General features: G+C 46.5%; 2 protein-coding genes across 3 annotated transcripts in view; both read left to right on the top strand.

Moving 5' to 3' along the window:
* The first annotated feature begins 301 nt into the window (after positions 1-301).
* ZC3H4 (zinc finger CCCH-type containing 4) lies at positions 302-22,005 on the top strand. The gene is made up of 14 exons (XM_085320997.1): positions 302-479; positions 9,331-9,550; positions 10,346-10,456; positions 10,933-11,155; positions 12,046-12,191; positions 12,344-12,440; positions 12,554-12,699; positions 13,093-13,206; positions 13,578-13,689; positions 14,125-14,234; positions 14,745-15,103; positions 15,899-16,299; positions 16,601-16,897; positions 17,623-22,005. The coding sequence occupies exons 1-14, from the start codon at positions 472-474 to the stop codon at positions 19,101-19,103; spliced, it is 3,825 nt and encodes a 1,274-aa protein (XP_085177123.1). The 5' UTR covers positions 302-471; the 3' UTR covers positions 19,104-22,005.
* Positions 22,006-24,759: 2,754 nt separating this feature from the next.
* LOC146586613 (cdc42 effector protein 2-like) overlaps positions 24,760-25,149 on the top strand; it is a 2,304-nt gene continuing 1,914 nt past the window's right edge. Inside the window, exon 1 of one of the 2 annotated variants that reach the window (XM_085320996.1) lies at positions 24,760-24,826. The gene's annotated coding sequence lies outside the window, so the exon portion shown is untranslated. Of the gene's footprint in view, positions 24,867-25,149 lie in introns of both variants that reach the window. The other variant, XM_085320995.1, reaches the window with a different exon arrangement.

The following is a 25,149-nucleotide window of genomic DNA, read 5'->3' as shown; positions in this document are numbered from 1 at the left end:
GGGGCAGCGCAGGGCCGGGGGGGGCCAGGCAGCGCAGGTGGGGAGCAGGCCGGGGGCAGCAGGCCCCGCCGGGGGGCTGAGGGCCAGGGCAGGGGCCGGAGCGGGGAGCCTGGGGCTGAGGCCTAGGGGAGGCTGCGAGGAGWCGGGGAGAGAGGACCCCGCTTGCCGGGCAGGGCCAGGGGAAGGCTTTCTGGGGTCCTTAATGAGGTCTTTAGTGACGTTATTCTCTTGGGCAGCGCTGGCCTCATTAACGTCCCCTTTGTCTTCAGCTGCTTCTTAAAAATTTCCTGGCTACGCTGGGGCGTTAGGGAGTGCGGCCTGGGCAGAAAGGCGTTGGGGTTGTGATGTGGAGCTTTCTAGGCACTGGCATGGTATGGGATGTGTTGAGTAGTGATACCCTTGTTTGCCCTCCCTCGTCCCCTTTATATAGAAAGACTCACTTCCACAGCTGGAATCTCAAGTGGTCCCATTATGTCAAGGTATTGAAAAGTTTAAAATCCCCCAGGAAACCCTCTTTCCTCTTTTCCTCAGAGATGTATGTAAAGCACCTTCTCCCTTCCCTCAAAACATAACTTCAGCTGTTTCCTTTATTAGACTTTATTAGCACTTTTTTATTGGAAACCCTATAGCCAGAAAGTATTGTGTAATGCACAAAAATAAACAGCTTAATCATGTATATTTATCTGAAAAAAAAAAAAGGTTTGCTCCCTTCCCACTCCCCTGGAGGGCAGGTGTGCAGTACAGAGAGCTGCTTTTATACGTTAGCGTGCCTTTGTCTCTAAGGAGTTTTGTTTTTCCTATGATGCAGGGTTGGGTTGGTAAGTATTCTCTTTTATTGAATAATTAAATTATACCTTTTCCTTTCCCCCCCCACCAAAAAAAAAAAATCCTGAGATCATCTTTAGGATACGTTTTGTGTAAGGCATGAGTTAATACAATGTGTGTACAAACCAAGCAGAATTCTACCCGTTTGTAATGACTATTAATAGAGTTGTGCACCCTGCCAGTGTGTTTAAAAAAAAAAGTCACAAAAGCACACAATTTACTCCAAAATATGTCTGTTGTGACGTTTCCTGGTGAAGTAGCACTAAGATACCTCAGTAAAAGTCATACCACTCTGACCCTTGGTGCCATCTAGACATAGGTTGTGGATCCATTGCTTTGTCTCCAGACTCCATCCTCATTCCATTACGTTGACAGTAAACAGGCTACCCCTGGGTGCAGGTCTGCCCATAAAACAGCAAAGTTGTTAAAAAGTTTTGTTAACAAACTCAGAAGTGTGTTAAAAAAAAAAGGTGGCAAAGAAAGCACTGTTTCCCAAATGTCATCACACATTTTTCCCCCATCCCCATGTACAGTCTCATGTTTGATAATTAGAGAAGTTTAAGCAGGACAAATAGCAATGTACAGTGTAAGCACCCRATTTGTAAGAATCTCTTTAGTGTCCTAGTTTTCTTTCTACTTTTCGTTATTCCTTTGTTAATCAGGTATGTTATGAAAAGTTCTTACAAGTTTGTACTTCACAATACTTTACATGATTCAAAATATAAGTAAGAACACTATGCACAGCAGTTGGTATTTTCTCCCCTCACTAGATTATTTTTGACTCTTATATTATTCTTTCATGTAAAGCAAAAACACACACTTTTGCCCTGGAGTATTTCATCCAGTTTACATTTTCATGGGTGGAAGAAGCAATATTAGTTTCCTGTAAGCACACAGATACAGTTGTACAAATTTGTGCTATTTTGTTTCCTTCTTGTTTTTAAATCATTCACTAAAAAAAAGTGTATACATCTGCTTAAAGCTTTGACTATGAAATAATGCAAGCACTTGTTATAGAAAATTAGTAGAGGACCTTTTGTTACAAATTTTACTGTATTTTAGAAAGGGTTTTTTATGCTGCAGTAAATATAAAACAATATCTAGTGATGTCTTTTATGCCTTTCTGTTACTATTTTAAATGTTTATAGTGGGATCTTTCTCCCTTATGAGCCACCTTCTGCAGCTTAACTTTGCCATGAAGTCATAAAGCTTTGATTTTTTTTCCCTTTCATCAAAGGTCCGCCATCAGAGCTTGAAAATATTACTAGCCTGACCAAAAATGTTTTTAGCTCTGGTAGTTCAGAAAGGGTGGAACCTTATAGCATGGATTTTTCCCTAATGCATTCAGTTAGTAACTATTCTGCTATACCCCTAAACTATTATACTAAATGTGTGTACCTGTTACGCTTTATACTTCCACTCTTGATCCCAACAAAATCCCAAATGGTTTATGATTGTTGGCTCCTGACTGATGTCGTAAGCATTTTTTATCGATGTCAAGATGATCTGGAAAGGACAGATGAAATAGAAAAAAAAGTAGGCTGTTGGTAAATTTTAGGTTCAATTTCTGCTTTTTGAGGGAATATAGTATAATTGTATAAAAAAMCAGGAACTGCTCTAATGTCAGAAGTTTAGAGGAATGGCTGAGCGATTTCATAAAGTGAATATACATATTTTTATATAGTTAAATATTAGCAGTAGGAGTCAAAGGGGTTCTTATCTGTGCTGAGCCAGGTACTGCTTCTGCCTTGCTCCTCTGGCAGTCAGGCGTGTTGTGCTGGTTAAAGAATGGCTAAAGCAAGCCCCAGACTAAGCGTGCTTTTCAGTACCTTTGACGTATCCCATTGCTGTGACAGCAGCCTTGCAGTGGCAGTGGAAAGGACATCACAGCTCAGCCTTACGATTTCACCAAAGAATCTAGTAGTAGGAATGGGAAGGAGCCAAATTCCAAACACAAATGACATTAGTAGTTAGCAGTTGAGTCAAGCACATTCCCAAATAAATCTTGAATTGTAGTTAAAATAAGTACTTGAAAAAAGTATAAGTATCTCTCAAAAACATGGGCTTTATGGGCATGAAAGTAGAATTTGCCTTGATAGCAGACTAGCAGTGTCCGCGTCAGAAGTGATTTCAGGTTCAAGTGGCCTAGAAGGATGTCTCTCAAAGCTTCCTTTCTAGTGAATTGATAGAACATACTTGTTATACATGTCCTGTAATGAAAAACATGGAGTAGAAGATAGGTTTAAAAAAGGCTGATAAATTGTAATAACTTCTGCCCCAGTCAGAACAGTTTGCACATGACAGGCCTCTTTCTGGAGGCCTTGCTGCCTTCAAGGTGATTGTTCTTTTATTGCTTGCTTGATTATTTTCCCTGATTTCCACTTGAAATAAAGTTTGAGATAGGCACACTCACGGAGCAAAGAGATTCAGCTTAGTTCTAGTTCCTTCGGGATTATTCTGGAATGTGTCAGTGTTTTGGTGAAAGAAGAGATTTATCTCTGGATACTCTTCTGTGAGTGAGGCGTAGGGACCGTGCAGGTGTGCTGCTTCGTAGAACACGTTCTGGCTTAGCAATAGGAAGTTAGTGGGGGAGTAAAGTTCTGGTATCTGCAAATGCTAAACCATTTTTGAAGCATTGAGTGTGTGTTTAATAACCTTTCGCTAGAAGTGTAGGTTACTTTGAAAATCCTAGTCTTGTGTGTTCCAATAAGGAGGGCCTCTGAAAGCCATAAATTAGAGTGTAAAGTGAAGACAATATATCTTTGTGGAAGAGCCACATTCCCCCCTAAAGCAGCACCATATCCCTGCCTTTTAGTACATACTACAAAACTGGAAAGGGATCCATTTTTAAACCTTGTTCTGAAGTAGGTTATAGCATAAATGGAGATTTGCTCTCAACTGGAGTGATCTATTCTCACGCACACACACACACACACACACACACACACACACACACACACACACACACAAAAAAAAAATCCCAACCCAAGTGAACTGCTCATTCAGTTGGTTATCTTGTTAATTTTTAGCTTTCACCTGGTTTTACTAATCTTAGATTTTAATTTGTTATGCGATCTTCTTTTCTCTCCCATGGAGTGTGCTGGTTAAATACATCAGATCATTCATGGAAAAAATCAACTTCTTTATAAACTCTCTTGTTTGCTCTCTGTTTGAGGCAGAAGAAGTTTATCCTAAAGGTATGAACATGTGCTGTACAACCTAGTTCACATCAAGTGTTTTGCTTTAAATCGTGTATGATTAGAAGTTAACATTTGATTATCATGAGATTAGATCTTGCAGATTTTCAGTCCAGTGACTTCCTGAACATTTGCATTTATAGTTTATTTGCAAAGCCTTCCCACTCCATTGCTCTGAAAAGAAGCATTTGCACCACATATTTTGCATTCCTTTAAGTTAAGGGAGCTATCTTGCAGCCCTTTCCCTGTGTACATTAACCCTCAGTTTTGTCATCTGTGGATCCACTGCACCAAAATAGATCGTACCATACAGAAGATTTCATGGCTAGTTGCACCTGTTGTGCGAATAGCTGTTGTGCAGAGGAAGGGTTTCTTGTGGCAGACTGGCAAGTCAGATATTAGTCACTATCCCAACTCTGCTCTCCAGTGACAAGCACCATGCACAGATTTTTATAGTGGCAATGTACAGAAGTTGCTCTTAGGTATGTAGTGCACAGGTATATAGTGYAGTTGAGGTCATACAAAGCTCTTTCTTTTCCTAATAATAATGAAAACACTTGTATTTGTCTGAGGTTGGGAGCTCAAGGTCTGTTATTTTTCTATCCAGTTTACTTTAGGTATAGTAAGAAAGGRACACCTTTATCAGGATTAGTAGAATATATTGTTATAACTGTCAGTTATATCCGTAGTACAGGATTCATCTGAGAACGTATAGTTCTCATTTGTTGCTTTCGTGTGCTTATTTCCAAATTTAATAGAATATTAGTTATATAAAGTGACATYACTTCTTTAAACAATAGCAGAATTGCTGTAATTTATTAAAACATGTTGATCTCTACCCTTTTCCCTGTAGTTTGGAAAAATGTGCGTGCTGCCAAACTACTGCAGTATAATGATCGGTAAAGGCTTTTTTTCTGGCATGCACTGTGTGATTGCAATTTCGGGTACCATGGGTGACAGCCCGTGGTGTCATGTCTGCGGCGGGCGGCAGTAGCTGGTGGCGCTGTGTCATGTCACGCTGTGGCCGTGACGGCACAGCCGTCGCCCTGTAGCTGAAGTTGGTTCTTGTGCTAAGCCATGGATGTGTGCTGTGCTGGAGACGACCCTAAATATAGAAAGTGGGCAGGAACAATAGGAAAGTACGGGATGAGCCCGGGCTTAGTGGAGGATTTTCCCACAGTCACTGTTCTCTGCAAATACATTGGTTACTTAACCACCACACGGCCTCTGTACTGTGCAACCACAGTGACTGTAAATGTGAGCTATCCTCGGAAAATGACAAAACCTCGTCGCTTTGTACTTGCTTCTGAGTTTTGTTTGTGTGTTAGAAATCATTCTGTCATTTTCAGATGTCCTTTAGTCATCAGTTTCCATATTTCAAATTACCTTGTTCTCTGTTTCGTTGTGTTTAAAAACAAAAGCCAAACTCAGCAGTTAAATAATACCTGCTGTGGTGCCTACTGCCCAAAGTTTGCAAAGCACTTTCCGAGTACTGCATGAGTTAAGCATTACAGTCTCTCTCTGAGGTTCGTATAATCATTTCTGGCCCATATCTACTGAGATCCGRCGGGGCTGGAGTTAAACTACAGGAGATTGTATTGCACCTCCTAAGATTCAGCTCGATATCTAAGGATTTGTGTAAAAATGATTTYTCAGACTCACTTTTATTCCTCAGTATGACTTATGCATTGATTAAATAACTAAAATTCATCTGTTAAAAATCTCAACAGTCCTTTCTATAGATTCGCTTCATCCTGCCTCTTGATGTTTTTCAGGTAATACAGTAGCCACAAATTTTTACACATTTTTCTCGGTAGCCTTCTTGTTCACTTCTGTAACCACAGCGAATTTAATGGCATGATTTTGAACCAAGAATAGATTATGACACAGCTCCAGGGCTATAGTTTCCTATGAACTTTACATCAGATCAGAGTAACTCAAGATAGGATAAAAGTGTGTGTGCATACTATCAAAAACGATGTGTAGTTTTCACTACTGGGAATTGCAGTTAAGGTGTTAGCAGCGCCGTATTGACGGGAGCATTTCTTCCTCATGAAGTCAATAGGAAAGTAAGAGCAACCCTGCAGTACCCAGTTGGCAGGGACGTCTGGGAGAGAGTAAATGATGATAATTTGAACAGAGCAGTGCCAAAGGGAATATCCGTTTTTCCAAAGAGAATATCGTGCATTCCAAGACGTATGTTGTGAATGAATTTACCAGGCCGCAGCAGGCTTTTATAACGTAGCTCACCAACTGCTTGGCGTAGCGGACTGCCAGTACTGGGGAGAGCAGCCTGGCCTCCCCGCTTGTTCTCTTCCCTACAGTTTGGCCTGGCAGAAGTTTTCTCATGCTGGTCGCATACCTCGCAGGGCGAAACTGCAATAACTGCCCTAAGCTGTATCCCCGGCTGTTTGAGATCGGGATAAYGCCTTCAGCTGTACCTGAGCTAGGCTGATTTACCCTAGCTGAAGACCTCCCCCCCCCTCCAGTTTTATGACTTCACTTTTTCACATATCTTCAGGCAGTGCACTGTACTGAGTTTTTCTGTTATTTGTATCAGGTGTCAAGTCATACAGATTATCGCATCCCGGGAAATGCAGTCCCTTTGGCTATTTCTTAAAGCACATTTTTCCTACATCATTCTCCTGTCTAACTACACATTTCCCAAGTAATTTCTTTTTTGTTAGTTCTTTGAAGAGTGATGTAAAAAGTTGAAATGTTTCCTTTGCTTTGTTTTGAGGCTGCCATTTTAAATGAGCTACAAAACCATGCATCTTTCTGTTCTGTTCAGGCTGGTTTGTTGTGTCCTGGGAGCCTGTCCAGGGACCAGGGGGTAGGGTTCAGCAGTGTTTTGGTCCACTGTAGTTGCCGTGAAGCCTTGACTAGTAGGTTGTTGGAAAGAGAGTCTAGAAACCTGGTAGTATTTTTAGTTTGAGAGATTTTTTTTTTGAAGTGGCTGACAGACTTGTCCTACGGACAAAGGAGAGAGGCTTTGAAAGGGCATAATGCAGGCATTAAAATTCCTTTTCATAAGCTTTTTGTGGGTTTTTTGTTTTCACTCCTGCTCAGCTCTGTGTGAAGTGTGAGTTGCTCAAACCTTTTTCCACATACTCTTAGCTCACTGAATATGAATGCAGGGAGGGTGCTGAGTTCCTCTGATGGCTAGCCGGAAGTCATTTCTACTGATACTTGCTTTTAAAAATTTTATATACGCCCAGGAATTATGTTGCAGGTTTAAGAGGTTAATGCGCACCACTTCACTGAGCTTGATTTTGGAGTTAGTCTGTTATTAAGGTGTTGCAATTGCAAATCAAAACAAGCAAAGGACTTTGAATCAGGTAAGAATGGATGTCCGGAATGGAGGGCAGGGCCAGGTGTTTGCTGTCCAGGATGCTGGAAATGATGAAATAGTGCTTCCTGGTGATTTTTAAAGCTCATTTTGGTAGGTTCTTATATGCATGTGTGTGCATTTGGGGTAATCATTCAGGTTTGTTGTTGTGTGTGTGTGTGTTTTTTTTTTTTAACGTAACCCGAGTTTTCAACAGGCCTGCTTATTTCTGTAACAGAGCTATTTCTAGAGCCATCAGGCATTCTCGAGAGGCTCCACCATGTTGTTCATAAAATCCTTTCCAATCTCCAGACCTYCCTGAGAGCTAYCAAGTCAGCAAAGCTCCTTCTTACRGCGTAGCTGGTTTCTCCATGCACAGGCAGTGTGCTGCTGTTGCTGTTGCACCCGTTGTAGTGTTGCAGAGGGAACTTCATAGTGTCCAAGGCAGTCTGCCTTAATGTCTTTCCATAGCCAAAAAAATCACAGGAATGCATGTCAAAGATCATTGTCCTGGATGTTCTACCTTCCTAAATTGKTGTTTGTGAAAAGCAGCAGCATATATAAACAAGTGTGTGTTTGTATTTTTAATTATAGTTTAGCTTAAATGAGAAGGGAGGAGGAGACCCCAGGAGACACTGGAGACTGACAGCTCTTTAGCGTAAGTTCTGTGTCCTGTAGGGCACCAAACACAATTTGGTTGCTACGTGACACAGTGAGGAGAAGTCCTTGCAAAAGGCAAACACYCTGTGTCAACAAGCCAGTGTTGTGGTGCTTACAGCGCAAGGAGCGGCTCTTCCCAGCGGCCCTGCACCCCCTGCAGCCTTGCGGCCCACCTGAGCTGGTGCTAGCGGCGGGCTTGGCCCCGGGAAGAGCCCTGGGAACTTTGGCTGTGTGCAGAGTGCTGCCATGACACAGGAGAAAAATGCCCATCTTCAGATTTTAGCATGTGTGTTGGTCTCTCAGCTCAGATGAATTTCCGTCTGCTCTTCTATCTCCGCTTTTGTTTTGAACAAATCATGCAACAACAAATCCAGGCAATCCACTCTGGACTTGTTAGGAGAGATGGAGAGGCATAGCCCTATAGGAAATCTGAGAGGATGCAGGGAGATGACTGAACTTTTACTGTATTAAAAATTCAATCTACTGTGAGGTTGTAAAAAGTTATTATTAACCCATATCTGAGTAATTTTTAATTGAATTTAATTGAATGTGGCTGGGGAATCCTCTGAGGAAATTGAAAATTTGCTTTATCACCTAACCACAATTATTTGTGATGCTAGCATGAAGTGGAGAGCATAGAAGAAATTAGGCACAAATTTTTAGATTTGGCTCATCAGTGTGATATTGCAAAATAAATTACACTTTCTTAAAATAATCTTCATTTCAAATGCGATCTCAAATATATTTTCTCTTAAACAAAAGTACAGGTAATTTTAAAAGAAACAGCATTTAAAACATTTCTGTCAGTGCTAGTGCTATATTAAATACTTAAAAGAATTAGTGCTCCTTGATTTGCTGTATTTCATGCAGTAATTGAGATGGACACAAGGAAATGGATTTTCAGCAGTAATTTACTGGAGTTCTTGTCTTCTAGAGGAATGATTTTTTTTATTAGGATACTAATTTCAGTTCTTTGAGTAAATTCCTGATAATTTTATCCTGAAGTTGAATGCTGTAATTTTGTGGGTTCAGTGCGTTGTTTGTGAGATATACTACTTTGCTGTATTTAACTCTGGGCTGAGCAAACAGCTTTGGTAGAAAAGCAGAAGTACTTCTCTACTTTGTATGACTCCAGACTGAGTGACAGCTTGAATGGATTCAGTGGCCCAGATGAATAGAGTCAGCTTTTGCAGTCAGATGTGCAAAACTGAGATACTCAGAATTTCTTTCCTCTTGAAAGCAGAGCCAAATGCCTGGCTGGTAATCATAGTAAGCAGTTTTGGGACAAGGGAAATGTAAATGTGCCTTTCTGCTTTATAGGGAGGATGGAGAACTGGAAGAAGGGGAGCTGGAGGACGATGGAGGAGAGGAGGCCCAGGTTGCCTCTGAATCTCACGAGAGGGGTCGGAAGGAGAAAGGGGAAAAGCATCATAGTGATTCAGATGATGAGAAGGCCCATCGACGGATGAAGCGCAAACGTAGGAAAGAGAGAGAGAAAGAGAAAAGGAGAGCCAAAAAGAAAAGGAAATCCAAACACAAGGTGAGCCATTTGGTGCTTCTGCCTCCCAGGTCCTCTTATCCAGGCCAGGGATCCCAACACAGCTCTTCCAGGATACCTCACAGCATGCTTCCTCTGCCATCAAATGTCTTCAGGGAATTAATCGTCTGACACTACTGTGGGTGGTTTGAGGCTCGTTCCCTAACACTAATAGCAAGGTGCAAGTGCTTGCAGGCTTTCTGCAGGCTTGTTGGAGCCTTAATGCCTTCTGCACCTCAGGGCTAGCAAGCATAGCGCAGGGGCTCTGAGGTTGGCACAAACCAACATGAGCATGCAATGCAAAGGAGACAGATCAGCAGAGGATGAGTGTAAACCAAGAGCAGAAGCAGGGGATGACATGCCTTGTCTGAATGTGGAGTGAGAAGAAATAGTTTTTTTGATTTGGGAAATTATTTTGTGAGCATATTTACCTCAAAAGAGATTACAGACTACCAGATTTGCAAAATCAAGGGTGTTTATTACTAAAGTCCTAGGAATTTCTGGATCACAAAAGGCATATCATGCTTGTGTCCTTAAGAGACTGATTAAATAGTCTGATAAGAGGCTTTCAGTTTCTATGGACTTTAGAGTGGAACATGTAGTACCCTGGCGCCTTTTGTATTGTAAATATAAAATCTGGAGAACACTGTGAAGATTTTTCTTAAACAAAACTTGAGTTACCTAAAAAAAATTGAGACTTACCTGTGTTGTATATAAAAGGCCAGAGGCCTGGCAACAGTGTTAGAGTTATATCTAGCCTGTAATAAAATTTCACAGCATGTTTTCCTTGCCTTGCAGCGCCATGCCTCTTCCAGTGAAGACTTCTCTGATTATAGTGAGGACTCAGACTTCAGCCCTAATGAAAAGGGACACAGAAAATATAGGGAATACAGCCCTCCCTATGCTTCTGTAAGTACTTGGCAGCATGCGGAGAGGGGGAAGCTGTTCTCTGGCACTGGGTCAGAGAAGTGTTGCAGGCTTTGAACATAGATGCCTGTCTAGCACCATCTAGGGGCCAGAGGCCACTCTCCTAGTCTGGCTTTGGCTGTAGTCATTTAGCTCTTTCACTTTTCGCCTATTTGTTACTGTGTTCTTTATGAGTCTCCAAAATTAAATCGTATTAGGCTTATTATTATTTGCTGATCAAAATTAAATAGCCCCTTCCAAACAAAGAGATGGGGAAAAGCAGAAAGAAATGAGCCATTAAAATAAATGAGCAAACAAAAACATGTGGGGCTCTACAGGTTTGGGGAAAAGACCTTCAGTTCAGCAGTTCAGTGGCTATTCAAGAGAGATGGGGCATATTCCAGGGACCTGCTGTTCTTCAGATACATTCAGCTGGAATGGTTGTTCCTTCATTGCTAATCTATCTACCTTTTCTGAAGTCCCACCAGCAGTATGCATCCTCTCACAGTGCTCCCTTGCAAAAGAAGAGCTACTCTAAAATGGAGAGCAAGAATTATGGCATGTATGAGGACTATGAGAATGAGGAGTATGGTCAGTATGAGGGGGAAGAGGATGAAGACATGGGGAAAGAAGATTATGATGACTTTGCAAAAGAACTAAACCAGTACCGGAGAGCAAAGGAGGGTTCTCACAGAGGGCGAGGTATGGCTCAATTTGTAGATGTGCTTTCTTCATTGTCTTTCTTACAGGCTTTACTTACAGCATATTTTTTGTCAGCTTAGTGAAGGCCCTGCTCATGCAGTAAGGTTCATGCAGGTTAACTGCCATGCCTGCGTGGAGCCCTGACTGTGGAGCATCAGCTGCAACCATCAGGGCCTAAATCAGTCATTGGCATTATTTTCTGACAGAGGGAAGTATATCTGCATGTTTTCCATTGCAAAGAGAAAGTTCAGATCCCTCTGGATAATTTATGTTTTAAATTGACAGTATTCCTCCTAGTGTAGATGGTTTTAAAAACAYGTAAGTTGTTAAAAATGAATAAAATAAAGCAAAACCTTTATCTGAAAGGGAAGTAGAGTTGACTTGTAATGTAAGAAGTCAAGTATCATCACATCTGGAATACACAGAATTAAGTCTGTTTTGTTATGAGTCTGACATCACTCTGCATCAACTGACCTGTGGTCACAGTATCATTTTTTTTAAAAAGGTTATCCTTTGGCCTCTTAAGAATCCATTGTTTTAGGATATTAAAAACTGATTCACTTAACATCAAGTAACTCCAGAAACTGATAATCCTGTACTGAAATGTTAGTTACCATTTTTCTTCCTAGTTTGGCACATCATTGTGTTTCTTGAATATATTTGAGGGGTGCATTGTTCTGACCCAGCCTCCCAGTAAGGGTGCTGTCACAAGCAATAGCTTAGATATCTGTTGCTATAAAGAGATCTGACTGACCACAAAATATGGGAGAAGTTAGGGGCATTATACTGAGATATGGTACCTGCTCTGAAGAGAGCTTATTGTGATCACTTTGGTTAATGTACACTGCAGTCCAGCGGCACAAAGCTGACCTGATCTGTGTCCTTTCCAGGTGGACGTGGCCGAGGAAGAGGATACCGAGGGCGAGGTGGCAGAGGTGGAATGAGAGGAGGTCGAGGCATGGGCCGAGGGGGCCGTGGGAGAGGCAGAGGTGACCATCCAGAAGAAGAGGAGGAAATGTATGATGAAGAAATGGAAGTAAGTGCAGCTACTGAACAGCAGTTAACTCTGCAACCGTTAAGGTGGAGGCAAGAGAATATTCTCTTTCAGGGTTGGGAGGTTTGTATTTGAGGGGGAATAGGCTGTGCTTCATCCCACTCACTGCGTGCATTGATCCTTCTGGATTGCAGTACTGCGACAATGAGGAGCCCATGGGTGATGATGAGTATGACGACTACTCAAAAGAGCTGAACCAGTACCGCAGGAGTAAGGAGAGTCGAGGGCGAGGTGAGTGGGATAACGGGCTGTGCTGGGCAACCAACACAGGTCCCTGCCTTGTCTTCTGTCACAGCTCATGTTTTACATAAGGGATAGATTACAAATGTTGACATGTGTTTCAGGTATAAATCGAGGGCGTGGGCGTGGTCCGAGAGGAAGAGGAAACAAAGGAATGGGCAGGGGACGAGGAAGAGGTGGAAACAGAAGTGGAATGGGAAAAGGTGGTGGAATGAATGAGGATGACGATTACTACGAAGAGGACATGGGAGTAAGCAGCTCTTACTTGTTTTCTAATCGCTTACTGTAGTGCTGCGTGGGTCTCCTTCCCCCGTTCCRCTCTGTAACTCTGGTCAGGCTTCTAAGAAAGCCTTCACAGGAACAAAAAAACCCACAGCTTCCTCAGATACGTGACAGTTGTCCCATCTGAACAGACTGAATATTTTGGATTCTGGTCAGCTGACCGGGAAGCCATTCATCTAGTTGTGTTCCAGAGCCTGCTAGGCTGAGAACGGTAGTCTTTGTCTCTGGTTTTCATACAAGCCCTCAGTGTGTTCTCTCTCAGAAATGGATGCACAGGAAATTCTTATTTCTGTCCAAAGCTGTTAGATCTGTTCTGTGTATTTCACATTCTCTGTCAACTAACATATTGTGATTCCAATAGGATGGAGGAGGTGGCGGAAATTACAGGCGGAATGATCATGATAAACCCCACCAGCAGTCAGACAAGAAAGGGAAAGTGATCTGCAAATACTTTGTGGAAGGCAGGTGTACCTGGGTAAGGGAATAATTAAAATTAATCTCAGCTTTCCTGTTACATATTTATGTAAATATCTCTATACAGATGCAAGACTGTCCTTGTCCTAAAGTGCAATATTTGTATATGAGAGGTGGGCACCATGTGGGTGGGAGGAGGGATGAAATGAGTGCAAGAAACCTACATGTATACATGGCAGTCTGAAAGTCATCTGTTTTCTTCCTGTTTCCCTTGAATGGACAGTCACAGCATTATGTCATCCAGATTTAAATGATTTCAGGGAAGAATTCGTATCTACAAAGAGTATTGTATAAAAATGCCTGTCCCCTTTTAGTTCATAGTATGGTACTTTGCTTGGCCATGCTAACAAGTGTTTTGTTATTTCTGAACAGGGTGAGCACTGCAATTTCAGTCATGACATTGAATTACCAAAGAAACGTGAACTGTGCAAATTTTACATCACTGGCTACTGTGCCAGGGCTGAAAACTGCCCTTACATGCACGATATCCTTTTTTTATCGTTTCATTGTGCCAGCTTTAAATCAATTGTGTTTACTCTGTGTTGTAGTAGATGCATATAGTGGGTCAGAGGAGAAAAAATGGCCAAAAGAGTGTGTTCCTGCAGTAAACTGCCTTCAATCTAAACACCTGCATAGCATTCGTTCCTGGGTAATATGTCCTCCACTTACCAGCTGGGGGTGCCTGAAGCTGCAGCCAAGGCTGCAGAAGACCCTCTCAGTTCCTTTTTAGCCTCAGCTTTCCTGTTTCAGATATGAGCTTTGTGTATGTTGTAAATACAGTAAAACATGTCAGACTATGCCTGCAGTGTGGAGTGGTCAGAAGTTGACAATGTGCATATTTTTAAAAAAAAGCCTCTCAGGCCATTGAAGGAAGTTGGTGTAATTGCCTGTTGGGATTTATTCTCCTTAACACCTAAACGTGACTTTCCTTGTAAGCTGTTCCACACCACTGGCAACTGTATCAATGGGGATGACTGCATGTTTTCCCATGAGCCACTCACAGATGAAACACGAGAGCTTCTGGACAAGGTACAGAAAAGTGTTAATGCAGGTTCATTAGCTCTCTTGTCTTGACTGTTTTTGCTGCCTGTTCAAGAGTCACCAGTGGAGGGGAAGAGAGTATAACGCATAGTGGTGATTGCAGTTAAATGCTGAAAAAGCAGACTTTGTGCTAAGAGAGTCTTTCRGATGCTGCATAATGAAAGCCTTTCCATACTAGTCCGTAATTCAAGGACTAGTAAAAATATACAGTGAAAATAGTCTTGGACTTGCAGAGAATTGCCCCCTACCCCCCAACCTGATAAAAGTCTCTTGGCAGCTTTTCTTATATGTCGGGTATGGAAGCAGTTGTCTAAATCCTGCAAACAGAAGGAAAGGGAGGGTGTGCAAAAGACTTGCTGTATGAAGGCTGTATGTGGGCTGTGCTCAGCCAAGCAGCTCTGTCATGGTCACAGAGAGGGGATTCTGTGCTGTGTTTTCTGGAGTGTGGTGTTCTCCAGGCAGCTCTGTGGATCTGTTCTCACTCCCTTATCTTCTCAGATGCTGGCAGATGATGCAGAAGCGGGTGCAGAGGATGAGAAAGAAGTTGAAGAGCTAAAGAAGCAGGGCATTAATCCACTCCCCAAACCTCCACCTGGGGTGGGCTTGCTGCCCACACCCCCTCGTCCGCCTGGACCACCAGCCCCGACTTCTCCAAATGGCAGGCCTATTCCTGGAGGCCCACCACCTCCTCCGCCACCACCACTTCCACCACCAGGGCCTCAGATGCCACCGCCAATGCATGAGCCTCTTTCCCCTCAGCAGCTGCAGCAGCAGCAGGACATGTACAAGAAGATCCCTTCTCTGTTTGAGATCGTAGTACGTCCTACAGGGCAACTGGCAGAGAAGCTGGGTGTGAGGTAAGTGTCACGATCCAGTCAGGCCAGTTGCAGGTGCCTAGCAGAATAACATTGGGCAACTGGGAGAGAGACAAGGATTGCAGGTGTTTGTGTGGGGTTTCATTTTGCGGTCCTTCCTAACAGATAGTCATTTGTCATTCCCATCTCTCTGAGAATAACAGAGACACTCTGGAGATGTAAACTGTTCCTCACTGTTTCTCTCCAAAAGGAGCAAGCTATCTTAAGCCATGGTTTAGTTTGTGTTTTAATGTCAGTAATATATCGATGGCCCATGTTTAGAACTGTTGGAATAGTAGCACAGATCCCAAGCAGCACTTCCTAATAGGATGCAGCCAAAGAAACTGGGAACCAAAAGGTCTGTTCCCTGCCTGCTGACCCCTTACTGGAGATTTGTTATGGTCAGAACAGCATGAATTTCCCCCTTGCTTTTCCTAAAGTACAACCTGGACTGGGCTGACTCTGTGTCCATTTGTGGTCATCCCATTTTCTTCTCCTGGTACAAGAGGAGCTCTGCCCTAGCACCAAAATGCAGCCAGTGTAGGTGGACAGTGCAGGAGCTGGACATGTTGTAGCTGTTTTGTGCTAGTGTTTAGAAGGATGGTGCAGAATCTAGCTGTCCTGAAACATTAAGGAACTACCTGTGAGGCAGAGAACTGAAGAACACAGTTGGTGGAAAGGAGTTTTCCTTTCATGTTGGGTCCAGTGCAGGTGCTGCTCTTCTGAGCAGTACAGAACCCATTCTGCCAGAAACAGTGCATGCATGTTGAAGTTGCATTTCTCTCTGTTCTCTTTCAGGCATCCAGGTCCACCTCCTCCCAGGTTCCCTGGGCCAGGAGGACCCCCTGGGCCAATGCCTGGACCCATGCACCCGGATATGCACCCAGATATGCACCCCGACATGCACCCAGATATGCACCCCGACATGCACCCAGATATGCACCCTGACATGCACCCAGATATGCACCCTGACATGCACCCAGATATGCATCCAGACATGCACCCGGACATGCCGATGGGCCCTGGGATGAATCCTGGGCCTCCAATGGGTCCTGGGCCTCCAATGATGCCTTATGGTCCAGATGATTCCCCACACTCTGGAATGATGCCACCTGTCCCACCTGCACAAGGCTTTTACGATAACTTCTACCCACCGCAAGAAGGCCTGGACATGGACCATGGCATGATGGGAGACCCAGGTAACTACTGAGGATCTGTCTCGAACTGCTCTCAGGTGCCATGCTAGATGTGCCATACCAGGGACAGGCTGTTTGAACTCAATTTTCTTTCTGAATGCCCAGGTACAGCAGCAGGTCCAAAAGGGCTGAAAGGGGGATAGAGGGGAATGGAGTTATGTGCTCTTCCATTCTGGTGACTTGGGGCATGTGGTTGCTGATTGCAGGGACAGGTTTTATTCTAAACAGTGACAGTCTGTGATAGACTAGTTTCATTTTGAAGTCTTTTTCTGTTGCAGTTACAAAGTTTGGTTCTTTTTCACAGCTGTACGAGATGCACTTTTAACGTACGATGATCTTTCCATGGCAGAAGATTATGGTGGTTATGAGGATATGGAGGGGCCTCCAGGAGAGCATATGTTCCCTGACCCATCCTTGGATCATGATGCTTTGTGTGAAGGTGGGCCATCTGGGTTGCGGAAACCATCAGGCAACATTCCTGACTTCATGCCATCTGCACAAAGAGCGCTTTATTTGAGAATCCAGCAGAAACAGCAGGAGGAAGAAGAGAGGGCTCGGAGACTAGCTGAGAGCAATAAGCAGGAACGAGAAAATGAGGAAGGCAAGTATCAAAATACGATGTCTTTTATTCAGAGTAGTGTACATGGCGAAGATTATCTTGGATCTACTTCAACTTCTACCCAGTCTGGGTCTCTCTTCACCTTGTTCCCCACCTACTCCAAGGCTTTCACTTCTCAGGACCCATCAGCAGCATTTGAAGCAGTCTTTATGGCTCAGACTAGTGCTGGCTTTGGTGCTTTTACAAGTGACAGAACATAAACCATGTGTGCAATGTAGAGATTGTGATATCAGCAAAAGAGGGGCCAACTGAGAGGGAGGTGGAGGGAAGCATCTTACTGGGTATCTCAGAAACTGTTTAGGGAACAAAAGGCACTGCTTCTAAAAAAATCCCCAGAATCAAAAGAACACGTAGCTAATACAAACGAAGAGGAGCAGGTCTGCTGACGAAATGGGAACAGTTGGCCAGAAGGTCCATGAGATAGGTTTGCTGGCTTAATTGTGGTGAGTCTGTTTCAGAGAGGAGGAACAAGAAGAGAGGGATGCTTACAGCCCTCTGTAAATTTGGGGTATGAAAACTAGACAAGAGAGGCTGAGGCTATTTTGCATGGGGTTGGAAACAGAGACAATTTCAGCAGCGTGAGTTGAGTGCGCTGTGAAGGACATGGGACACATTTTGAGTGCTTCTCATAGGCATAATGGATTACACCAGGAGATACTTTACTTGCATGTCTCTTATGAGCTGCTCTCTCTTCTCCCTTCTCCCAGGTGACACTGGTAACTGGTATTCCAGTGACGAAGATGACGGTGGAAGTAGTGTCACCTCCATATTGAAAACCCTAAGGCAGCAAAGCTCCAGCAGACCTCATGCCCAGCCTTCCCATGGAGAAATTGGGCTATCCTCAGGTGTGAGTGACCCTCGCCTGCAGAAGGCCCAGGCAGGAGGGGGTGGTCGTCCTGCTGACCCTCGTCTGCGGGATCCCAGGCTTTCACGGAATGCAGATGTTTCTGGCCCATCCATCCCTGGGGATTCAGGACCCACTGACCCAAGACTTGCACGACACATTCCCTCCTCCACCCCAAAGCCGGAAGCTCCTCATTCCAGCACTGCTGGTGGTCAAAAGGCTGCCTTGGGTCCTGATGAGGAGGAAGGGGAAAGGGTGCTAAGGGACAAACCAGTCAATATCCCCTTAGATGCACTGCCAGGCCATGCTCTAAGGGATCCCCGGTCCCAGTTGCAGCAGTTCAGCCACATAAAGAAAGATGTAGTCCTAAACAAGCCGAACTTTTCCCGAATGGTCCTGTGGAGCCCAGAGGATCTGATTCCACTGCCAGTTCCAAAGCAAGAATTTGTTCCTGTCCCAGCTGCTCTCCAGTCCATGCCTGCCCTTGATCCACGTCTTAACAGGCCCCAAACGACTGGTCTTTCAGATCCCAGGCAGAGGGGGGGAGCCACACAGGGGGAGTCTGGCTCTGGATCTGGCAGCAGCCTCCCCGACTTTGAGCTGTTGTCAAGAATATTAAAAACTGTGAATGCGGCTGGCAGCCCATCTTCCAGCCAGAGTGACAAGCCAAGTGACCCTCGGATGCGGAAAGCACCGGCTGACCCCAGGTTGCAGAAGTCCTCGGAAACTGGGGTGTCTAGAGCCCCCAAACCTGCAGAGTCGGCTCAGCCTGCAGCTGCCTCTGCTAGCAGCGGTGAGGCTGCCCCAGCCATTGCTCCCTACGACCCCAGGCTGCTCACAGCCGGTGGGCTGAGCAAAGGCAGCAGCCAAAGCAGCGTGCTTAGTGCCATCAGCCTGTATGACCCCCGGACTCCAAGCGCAGGCAGCAAGGCTGCAGAGTCTCCCAGTGAGGGCAGTACGTCCTCGAAAAGCTCAGACTCCAGCAAAAGCACCAGCAAGGCCAAGGAACCTCTCTTTGTGCGGCGGTCTGCGTTGGATCAGCCTGAGTCTGAGAAGGCGAGCGCTGAATCTGCCACAGACAGATACAACAGCTATAACAGGCCTCGTCCCAAAGCCGCTGCCGCTTCCTCCTCCGCCCCTGCCCAGGAGACAACCCCCCAGCCGGGGGTACACAACCTCCCTGTGCCCTCTGTCTACGGCATGGTTAAGCAGACCACGAAGTCTGGGTCGGGCAGTCCCTTTGCAGGGAACAGCCCTGCTCAGGACAGCGAGCAGCAAGATGCTGGCTCTCTGAAAGATGTCTTTAAGGGCTTTGACCCGACAGCCTCGCCATTCTGCCAGTAGTATTAAAGGACTGACCTTGCGTCCGTGCATTGAATAGCAGCGCACAGTGTTGGTAATTTTTCTTCTTTTTAATTCCATTAGTGCTCACTTTAGCCATATAACATGTATATAAATCCTTCTGGTTCTGGTCAGTGCTGTAACTATATAGAGAGTTTCCAAGATGCTTTTTAAAAGAAAAATCAAAGTCTCCTTGTGCAGTCATAACCAGCATTTTGTTTCGCACCTAATAGTTTGTTTTAGAGCTTTCTTTTGAGAGTGATTGAAATCATCCTGGGAAAATAATGAAATACCTGAAATCTCCTTGGGAAGTTGTAGCTGTCCTGTCACACCAGCCACCTTGTCCTCCTTTTGTACAGTAGGTTGTGTTTAAAACCTGACTTCTCCCCCTCCAGAATTGCTATATGATATACTCAGGAGAAGGGTAATGACAGACTGGATGGCAGAGGAATGTGGTTCATATTTGTAGCTTTAAAAGATTAAAGCTGTTAGCCATTCGGATCGGTAGATGTGTTAATTTCTAAAACAGAACAAACTAAAGTATTTGTATCATAGCCTTTTTTAAAATTCTACTGTGGTGAACAGAATTACCATGGAAAAAGAACCATGTGAGATTGCTTTTGTAATTGTGGGGAGGGGGTGTTTTTGTTTTGTTTTGTTTTGTTTTTGTTTTGAGTAAATATTTTAATGCCATTTCCTGGAGGTTGTATGGTTACATGACAACTCAGCTGAGCCCAGAATAGGGCTTAAATTCCCAAGAGCTTCCACGGATGGTCATGGAATATTTACATCCCAAAAAGTTATGCAGTCTACCAAAAAAAAGTTTGTATTATTGAAATTAAATTATTAATCTCAATCAGATTTCACTTGTATGTATTTTACCTATGGAGGGCTTTTCCACAAACGCAGTCGGGCTTTCAGTGCATTTCCCCCAGAGATTGTTGCTGTTCCCATCTTTGCCGAAGGTCAGTGGGCAAACCCCGCACGCAAGACGTTCGTGCAGGTCCTGCGCAGCCAGATCGGAAAGGGAGATGAACTGTAGTGTTAGGTTCTGCATGTCCCCTGTGATTCATTCTCTGCATAAACAAACAGTGCACATGGAAGATAAATTGCATTTACAATGTTTTCAGGAAAGAAACAGCTAAAAGTGAATCAGCRCTAGCAGATAGGTGGTTGAGATTTTCAAGATGGGAACTGGGTAGTAGAGAAACCACAGCTGTAGAAGTGGTATTTGAAAGGAGGAAGATCTGGGGACAAGTTCTTTCTGTGGCAGTGGGGTCATTGCGAAGTCATCAGAGTATGTGGGGTAAAAAGTTATTAAAGCTTAATAAATCCCCTGTGTCAGGCAGGAGAGGGCCCTCCCCTGTGTTTTCCTGTGTGCCTTCACATGCTTTGCTGGTCTTGCAGACACCACGTCTTTGCATAGACCAAAACTATGATCTTCAGGGTTCCCACTCTTTGAAAAGCTGAATGTACCCAAGCGCCAGAAAAGGCAAAACATCCTGTTCTTTTGGATGATAAAATAGCACTTCTCTCATTCCCTTCCAATCCTCAGGGCGTTCCCGATGTCCTGATCCATGCTTCCCTCCTGGTTTTTGCCCATAACCGCGCATGAACACTGGGCGCCTGCTCACAAGTGTTGGGCTGCTGAGCCTGTGGGAAACACGTTCTCTGGTGTTTGGCCGCAGAGACGTTTTACACAGTCTTTAAGGCACAAGCTACACCAAGGGGGGCTGAAATACTTTGTGCCCTTGTAGCAATTCATTAAAAATTAGCAGGCCCTTTCAGTATATGCAGCCAGCCTGCAGCATCGTCAGCTTCTGTGAGATTAATGGAGTAAGAAGAAATCCAGTTTTGACAGAAATGGAGTTCCATTTTTCCAAGCGTTTCCTAGTCTGCTGTGTGCTCACGGGGGTAAATCCCGGCGGCAGCAAAGAGGCACCGCGAGACGAGAGCGGCGTTTCCCGCAGCCGGCTCCAGCGCGGGGTCGTCGGCCCGGCCGGGCCCTCCAGCGCYGCTCGCTTTCTCTCCGGATCGGCCGCTTCCCTTGCACTCGTGGTTTCGCTGCGGAGCACCGCTGCTCTTCCTCCACCTCATCCGCCGCCGTGGCTTGTCTGCAGGCCGCTGTCCTGCGTTGTGAATTGCGTGAAGGCAGGGGAAGCTTTCTTAGTTTGCCATCTAGCACTGAATAATCTGCTTTAGGATGGATTGTCCAGCGAGGGAGTAACTTTTGAAATAAGACTGGGTCAGTTTTGCTGTGAGCGTTACACTTTGTTTGGAAAAGGTCTTAAGATACTTGGTGTCGCTTGGTTTTGGTAAACGTAATCATAGCATCGATAATGCCAAAATTAGGTGTTAAAATCTGGAAGCCCAGACTCTGGAGTTTCGTTACATTTACCTTGCCATGCAAGCAGTGTTAATTAAATTRTCCTGTTTCCTGTCGGCACTATTCATTTTGCATCTTGTTGCACCCTGCTTTAATTGGAAGCAGAAGTTTGTATCAAACGAATTTAAAACTGGCGTCTCAGCCGTCCTGGAGCCCAGCAGACGCGGGCGCCACGGGGCTGTGCCGGCCTTGGGGATCCGCCTACGCCCCTCAGGGATTTCGTCTCTGGAAATCTCAGCCTGCGCCTCTCCCAGACACAGTTCGACGACGGGTGAGGCAGCCGGTTGTGGAGCCAGCGACCGCCGATGTTGTCCTCGTGCTTTCGCTTGGTCGGGTGGCCGCGTCTCGACAGTGGGAGTCGTTGCTCTGGAGTCTGGTTAGTGTAAAGGTGACAGCAAATGGGAGGAGAGAAATAAATCACCTGTGATGTTTTCTGCCATGTGAGATTGCTTTTATTGAGGAGTTGTAAATTCAGTGGCGTTTGTACAATAACCTGAACTTTTTGTAAATATTTTTTTTTAGAAAAGACTATTGAACCCTGTAGGAATAAGTGACAGCACTCCACTGACTGTAGCCACCATGAAATAAAATCACCAATCTTTAATCCATTAATATTTTTCCATCTGCCAGAGCTTTAAATAATAATAATAATGCTCTAACTGAGATTGTAATAAATTGTAAATACTATTTCAGAGTTGAGGTCATTGATGCAAATATGTATATACTGTATTGTTATTTTTACAATGACTATTCTGTTGCATGGCTTTGTGTTTTTTTCCCTTCCCCATCTTTTTTTTTTCTTTTGTAACACGCTTGTCTTCCAAAAATGTCATCTATATTTCTTCTGTGAGCGCTTTAATCTTCTATAATTGTATTACTGCCATTAAAGGATGCAGTTATTTTAAAAGTCTCTGGTCTATTTGGCTTGAATATGAATTTAGTGGTTGTTTCCCACCCATTAGAGAATTGCRGTGACAGAAATTAGCTATAACCTTTTGTTTTCCTACGTCGTTAGCCAAGGAGGGAACCCCGTCCTCCCCTTCTCCCTTGCGACGTCCTTTCGGTAGGGCTGCTGGACGTGGAGGTACCAGCGCCAGGGCGTCTGTGTGGCCTCAGTGCCGTCGCTGGGGCAGCGTCGACGCCGCAGCCTGGTCTCCGCAGCAGTAACTCCCCCGGCCCGAGCGGGGAGCGGCAGGGCCGCGCCAGCGCRGCGGAGCAGAGCCGGGCAGCCACGGGCGACGGGGCGGCATGGGCCCCTCGCCGGAGACTGCTGGCCAGATGTTGTCCTGGTGCAGATGTTGCTGCTGGGCAGATGTTGCCCCAAGTGGATATTGCCACCAGACAGATGTTCCCCTGGGCAGATGCTACCCCTGGGCAGATGTTGCCCCTGGGCAGGTGTTATCCCAAGTGGATGTTACCCCGGGCAGATGTTGCCCCAAGCAGATGTTGCCCCGGGCAGATGTTGCCCCGGGCAGATGCTGCCACTGGCTGCCTCGTGCTCCGGGGCGGCCAGGCCGCAGCCCCAGTGCCAGCCTGCGTGGGCAGTGTGGGACCTCCAGCCTGCCGAGCCGGATCACTCCGCTCCCTCCGGCTGCTGCGTCCGGCCATGGCACCGCACCCCGGGTGGGAGCGGGTCCGGAGCAGGGGCCTGCGGTGCTGGGATCGGCACAGGCCAGGCCACCTCCTCCCCGTCGGGAAGTGCATCCGTCTCTGCCTGGATGCCCTGGACCAGCCGCGGAGCTGGTGTGTACCAGGACCAGGATCTTTGCTGACGATCTCATTAGACTAACCCACCCACTGTAGGAGTTAATGCAGCCCCCTCCACCCCCCGTGGATGGGGGGAAGTGCTATACATAGCTGCTCATCCTCTTATGGGGAAAATGGGTCAGGGACATAATGAAGCTCAGGGCTGGGGGCAGATTAATACCCCAGCGTGCAGCAGCTGCACGCAGCAGTGCTGCTCTCGTGCGGCATCGGAGACACTGGTGCTGGGGATGCCGGGGGTCAGGCAGGGCTGGGAGCAGGAGACAGGGAATTTGGTGGAGCTGCAATCTCGTTTCCTGACACTTATCCCATCGCACAAACAGAGCTGAGAAACCAGGGAGCCCCCTCTCATGGCAGCATGGCCAGACCGGGGAAGGAAAACTCCCGCTGTTCCCTGAAGCTTGCACAGCCCTGCTGCCACGCATGCGCAGACACCTGGACACAGACTTGTGCACACGCAGACACCCAGGCATGACTGYGTGCACGCAGACACTCAGACACGGCTGCACGGATGCAGACACCTGGACATGGACACGTGTGCACACAGCCGTGTCCAGTTGTCTGCATGTATGTGTGTCTACGTCCCCCAAAACCTTTTGCCCAGGGGTGCCCCCAGCACCAGAGGTGCCGTGAGGCTCAGGGGCTCCCTCTGCAACCCGCAACTCCTGTGCACCCCATGGCTGCCCCGGTGCCAGCTCACGAGGGCAAGTGTGGGGCAGCCTGATGCCCATGTAACCAGGCTATGGGTCCACGTCATGCTCAGCGGGGGCAGGCGCAAYGCTGAGCCCTCTCCTCACCTGGCTGCACTCTAGCCCCACGCTGCCTGGGCCCCAGCGCACCGCCCTGCACCACAGACAAGTACCAGCCCCGCACACCCCATAAGCCTTTTACATGCCCCATGGTGGCCCTACTCGTGGGACCATCGCCAGCCTGCCAGCAGCCCTGTGCAGGGCACACGTGTACTGTGGCCATCTGGCCCCGGTGCTGTGTGCAGGGTGTGCAAGGTGCACACGTGGGAGTGTGTTCCTGCAAGTGGAGTGTGCAGGGGGCACACACGTGCGTGTGGGGTGTGCAGGATGCACAAGTGTCAGCGTGTTCCTGCATACGGAGTGTGCAGGTGCATGCATGGCAGCATGGTGTGCATGGGGGGGTTGCAGGGTGCGCGTGTGGCAGTGCGTGCTGTGCCCGCTGCACTGGAGCAGCGGTGGATGGGGGAGGCATCCCTGGGCCGCTGCTGTGCGGGGGACCTGGAGCATCATGCCCTGCTGTGGGTACCYACAGGCTCCCAGGGGTGAGGCCCCCGCAGGGCGCCCCAGCCTGTGCCCCATCACAGGAGCCTCTGCCCAGAGCCTCCCCTCTCCCCTCTGGCCACCTGCCTGGGGGCCAAATTGGCTTAGGTGGGGCGGGCAGCACACACCGCCTGCAGGCACCTGGCCCGGCTATTCCTGGACCGCGACGCCGGCGGAAGCGGGAGCTTTGCCCTTGGGCTGCCGGTGCTGGCTGTTGCATAACGCCCTGCAGCCGGGCACCGACAGAGCAGCACCAGGGCGGCCGGCGAGCCCCAGCCGAGGTGACGGTGGGTGTAATTCAGTGCTTTTCCGTGCAATTGGGCACTGGTGAGTGCTTCTGGGTGCTGGTGGGTGCTTTTGGGTGCCATTGGGTGTCTGGTCCTGGGGGGCCCCCTGGAGACAGAGTCGATGGGAYGGGCAGAGCTGGAGCCCTGGCACCRGGACTGGGACCAGCTAGATCCRCACCCAGCCAGAGAGGGGAGGCTGAGAGAGCCAGAGCAGGGAGAGCCAGAACATCACCTCTGTCCCCTTTGGCTGCGCTGGGGCTGGGCACTTCCTCTCACTAATCTGCTCCACTCCTTCCCAGCAGGAAACCGAGGCCACGGGGCCA

Source organism: Rhea americana, unplaced genomic scaffold, assembly GCF_003343005.1.
Source record: "Rhea americana isolate MKP2758 unplaced genomic scaffold, rheAme1 scaffold_672, whole genome shotgun sequence".
In the NCBI taxonomy this organism is placed as follows: Eukaryota; Metazoa; Chordata; class Aves; order Rheiformes; family Rheidae; genus Rhea; species Rhea americana.
Note: the sequence above shows the minus strand (reverse complement) of the source record. Positions and strands in the feature narration are given on the sequence as shown.

What these genes read in the sequence shown, in the direction of transcription:
- ZC3H4 (XM_085320997.1), top strand. An exon ending in GGGTTCTCACAGAGGGCGAG is followed by an intron (nt 11,156 to 12,045) that starts GTATGGCTCAAT and finishes TGTCCTTTCCAG; the next exon opens with GTGGACGTGGCCGAGGAAGA. An exon ending in AAACTGCCCTTACATGCACG is followed by an intron (nt 13,690 to 14,124) that starts ATATCCTTTTTT and finishes TAACACCTAAAC; the next exon opens with GTGACTTTCCTTGTAAGCTG.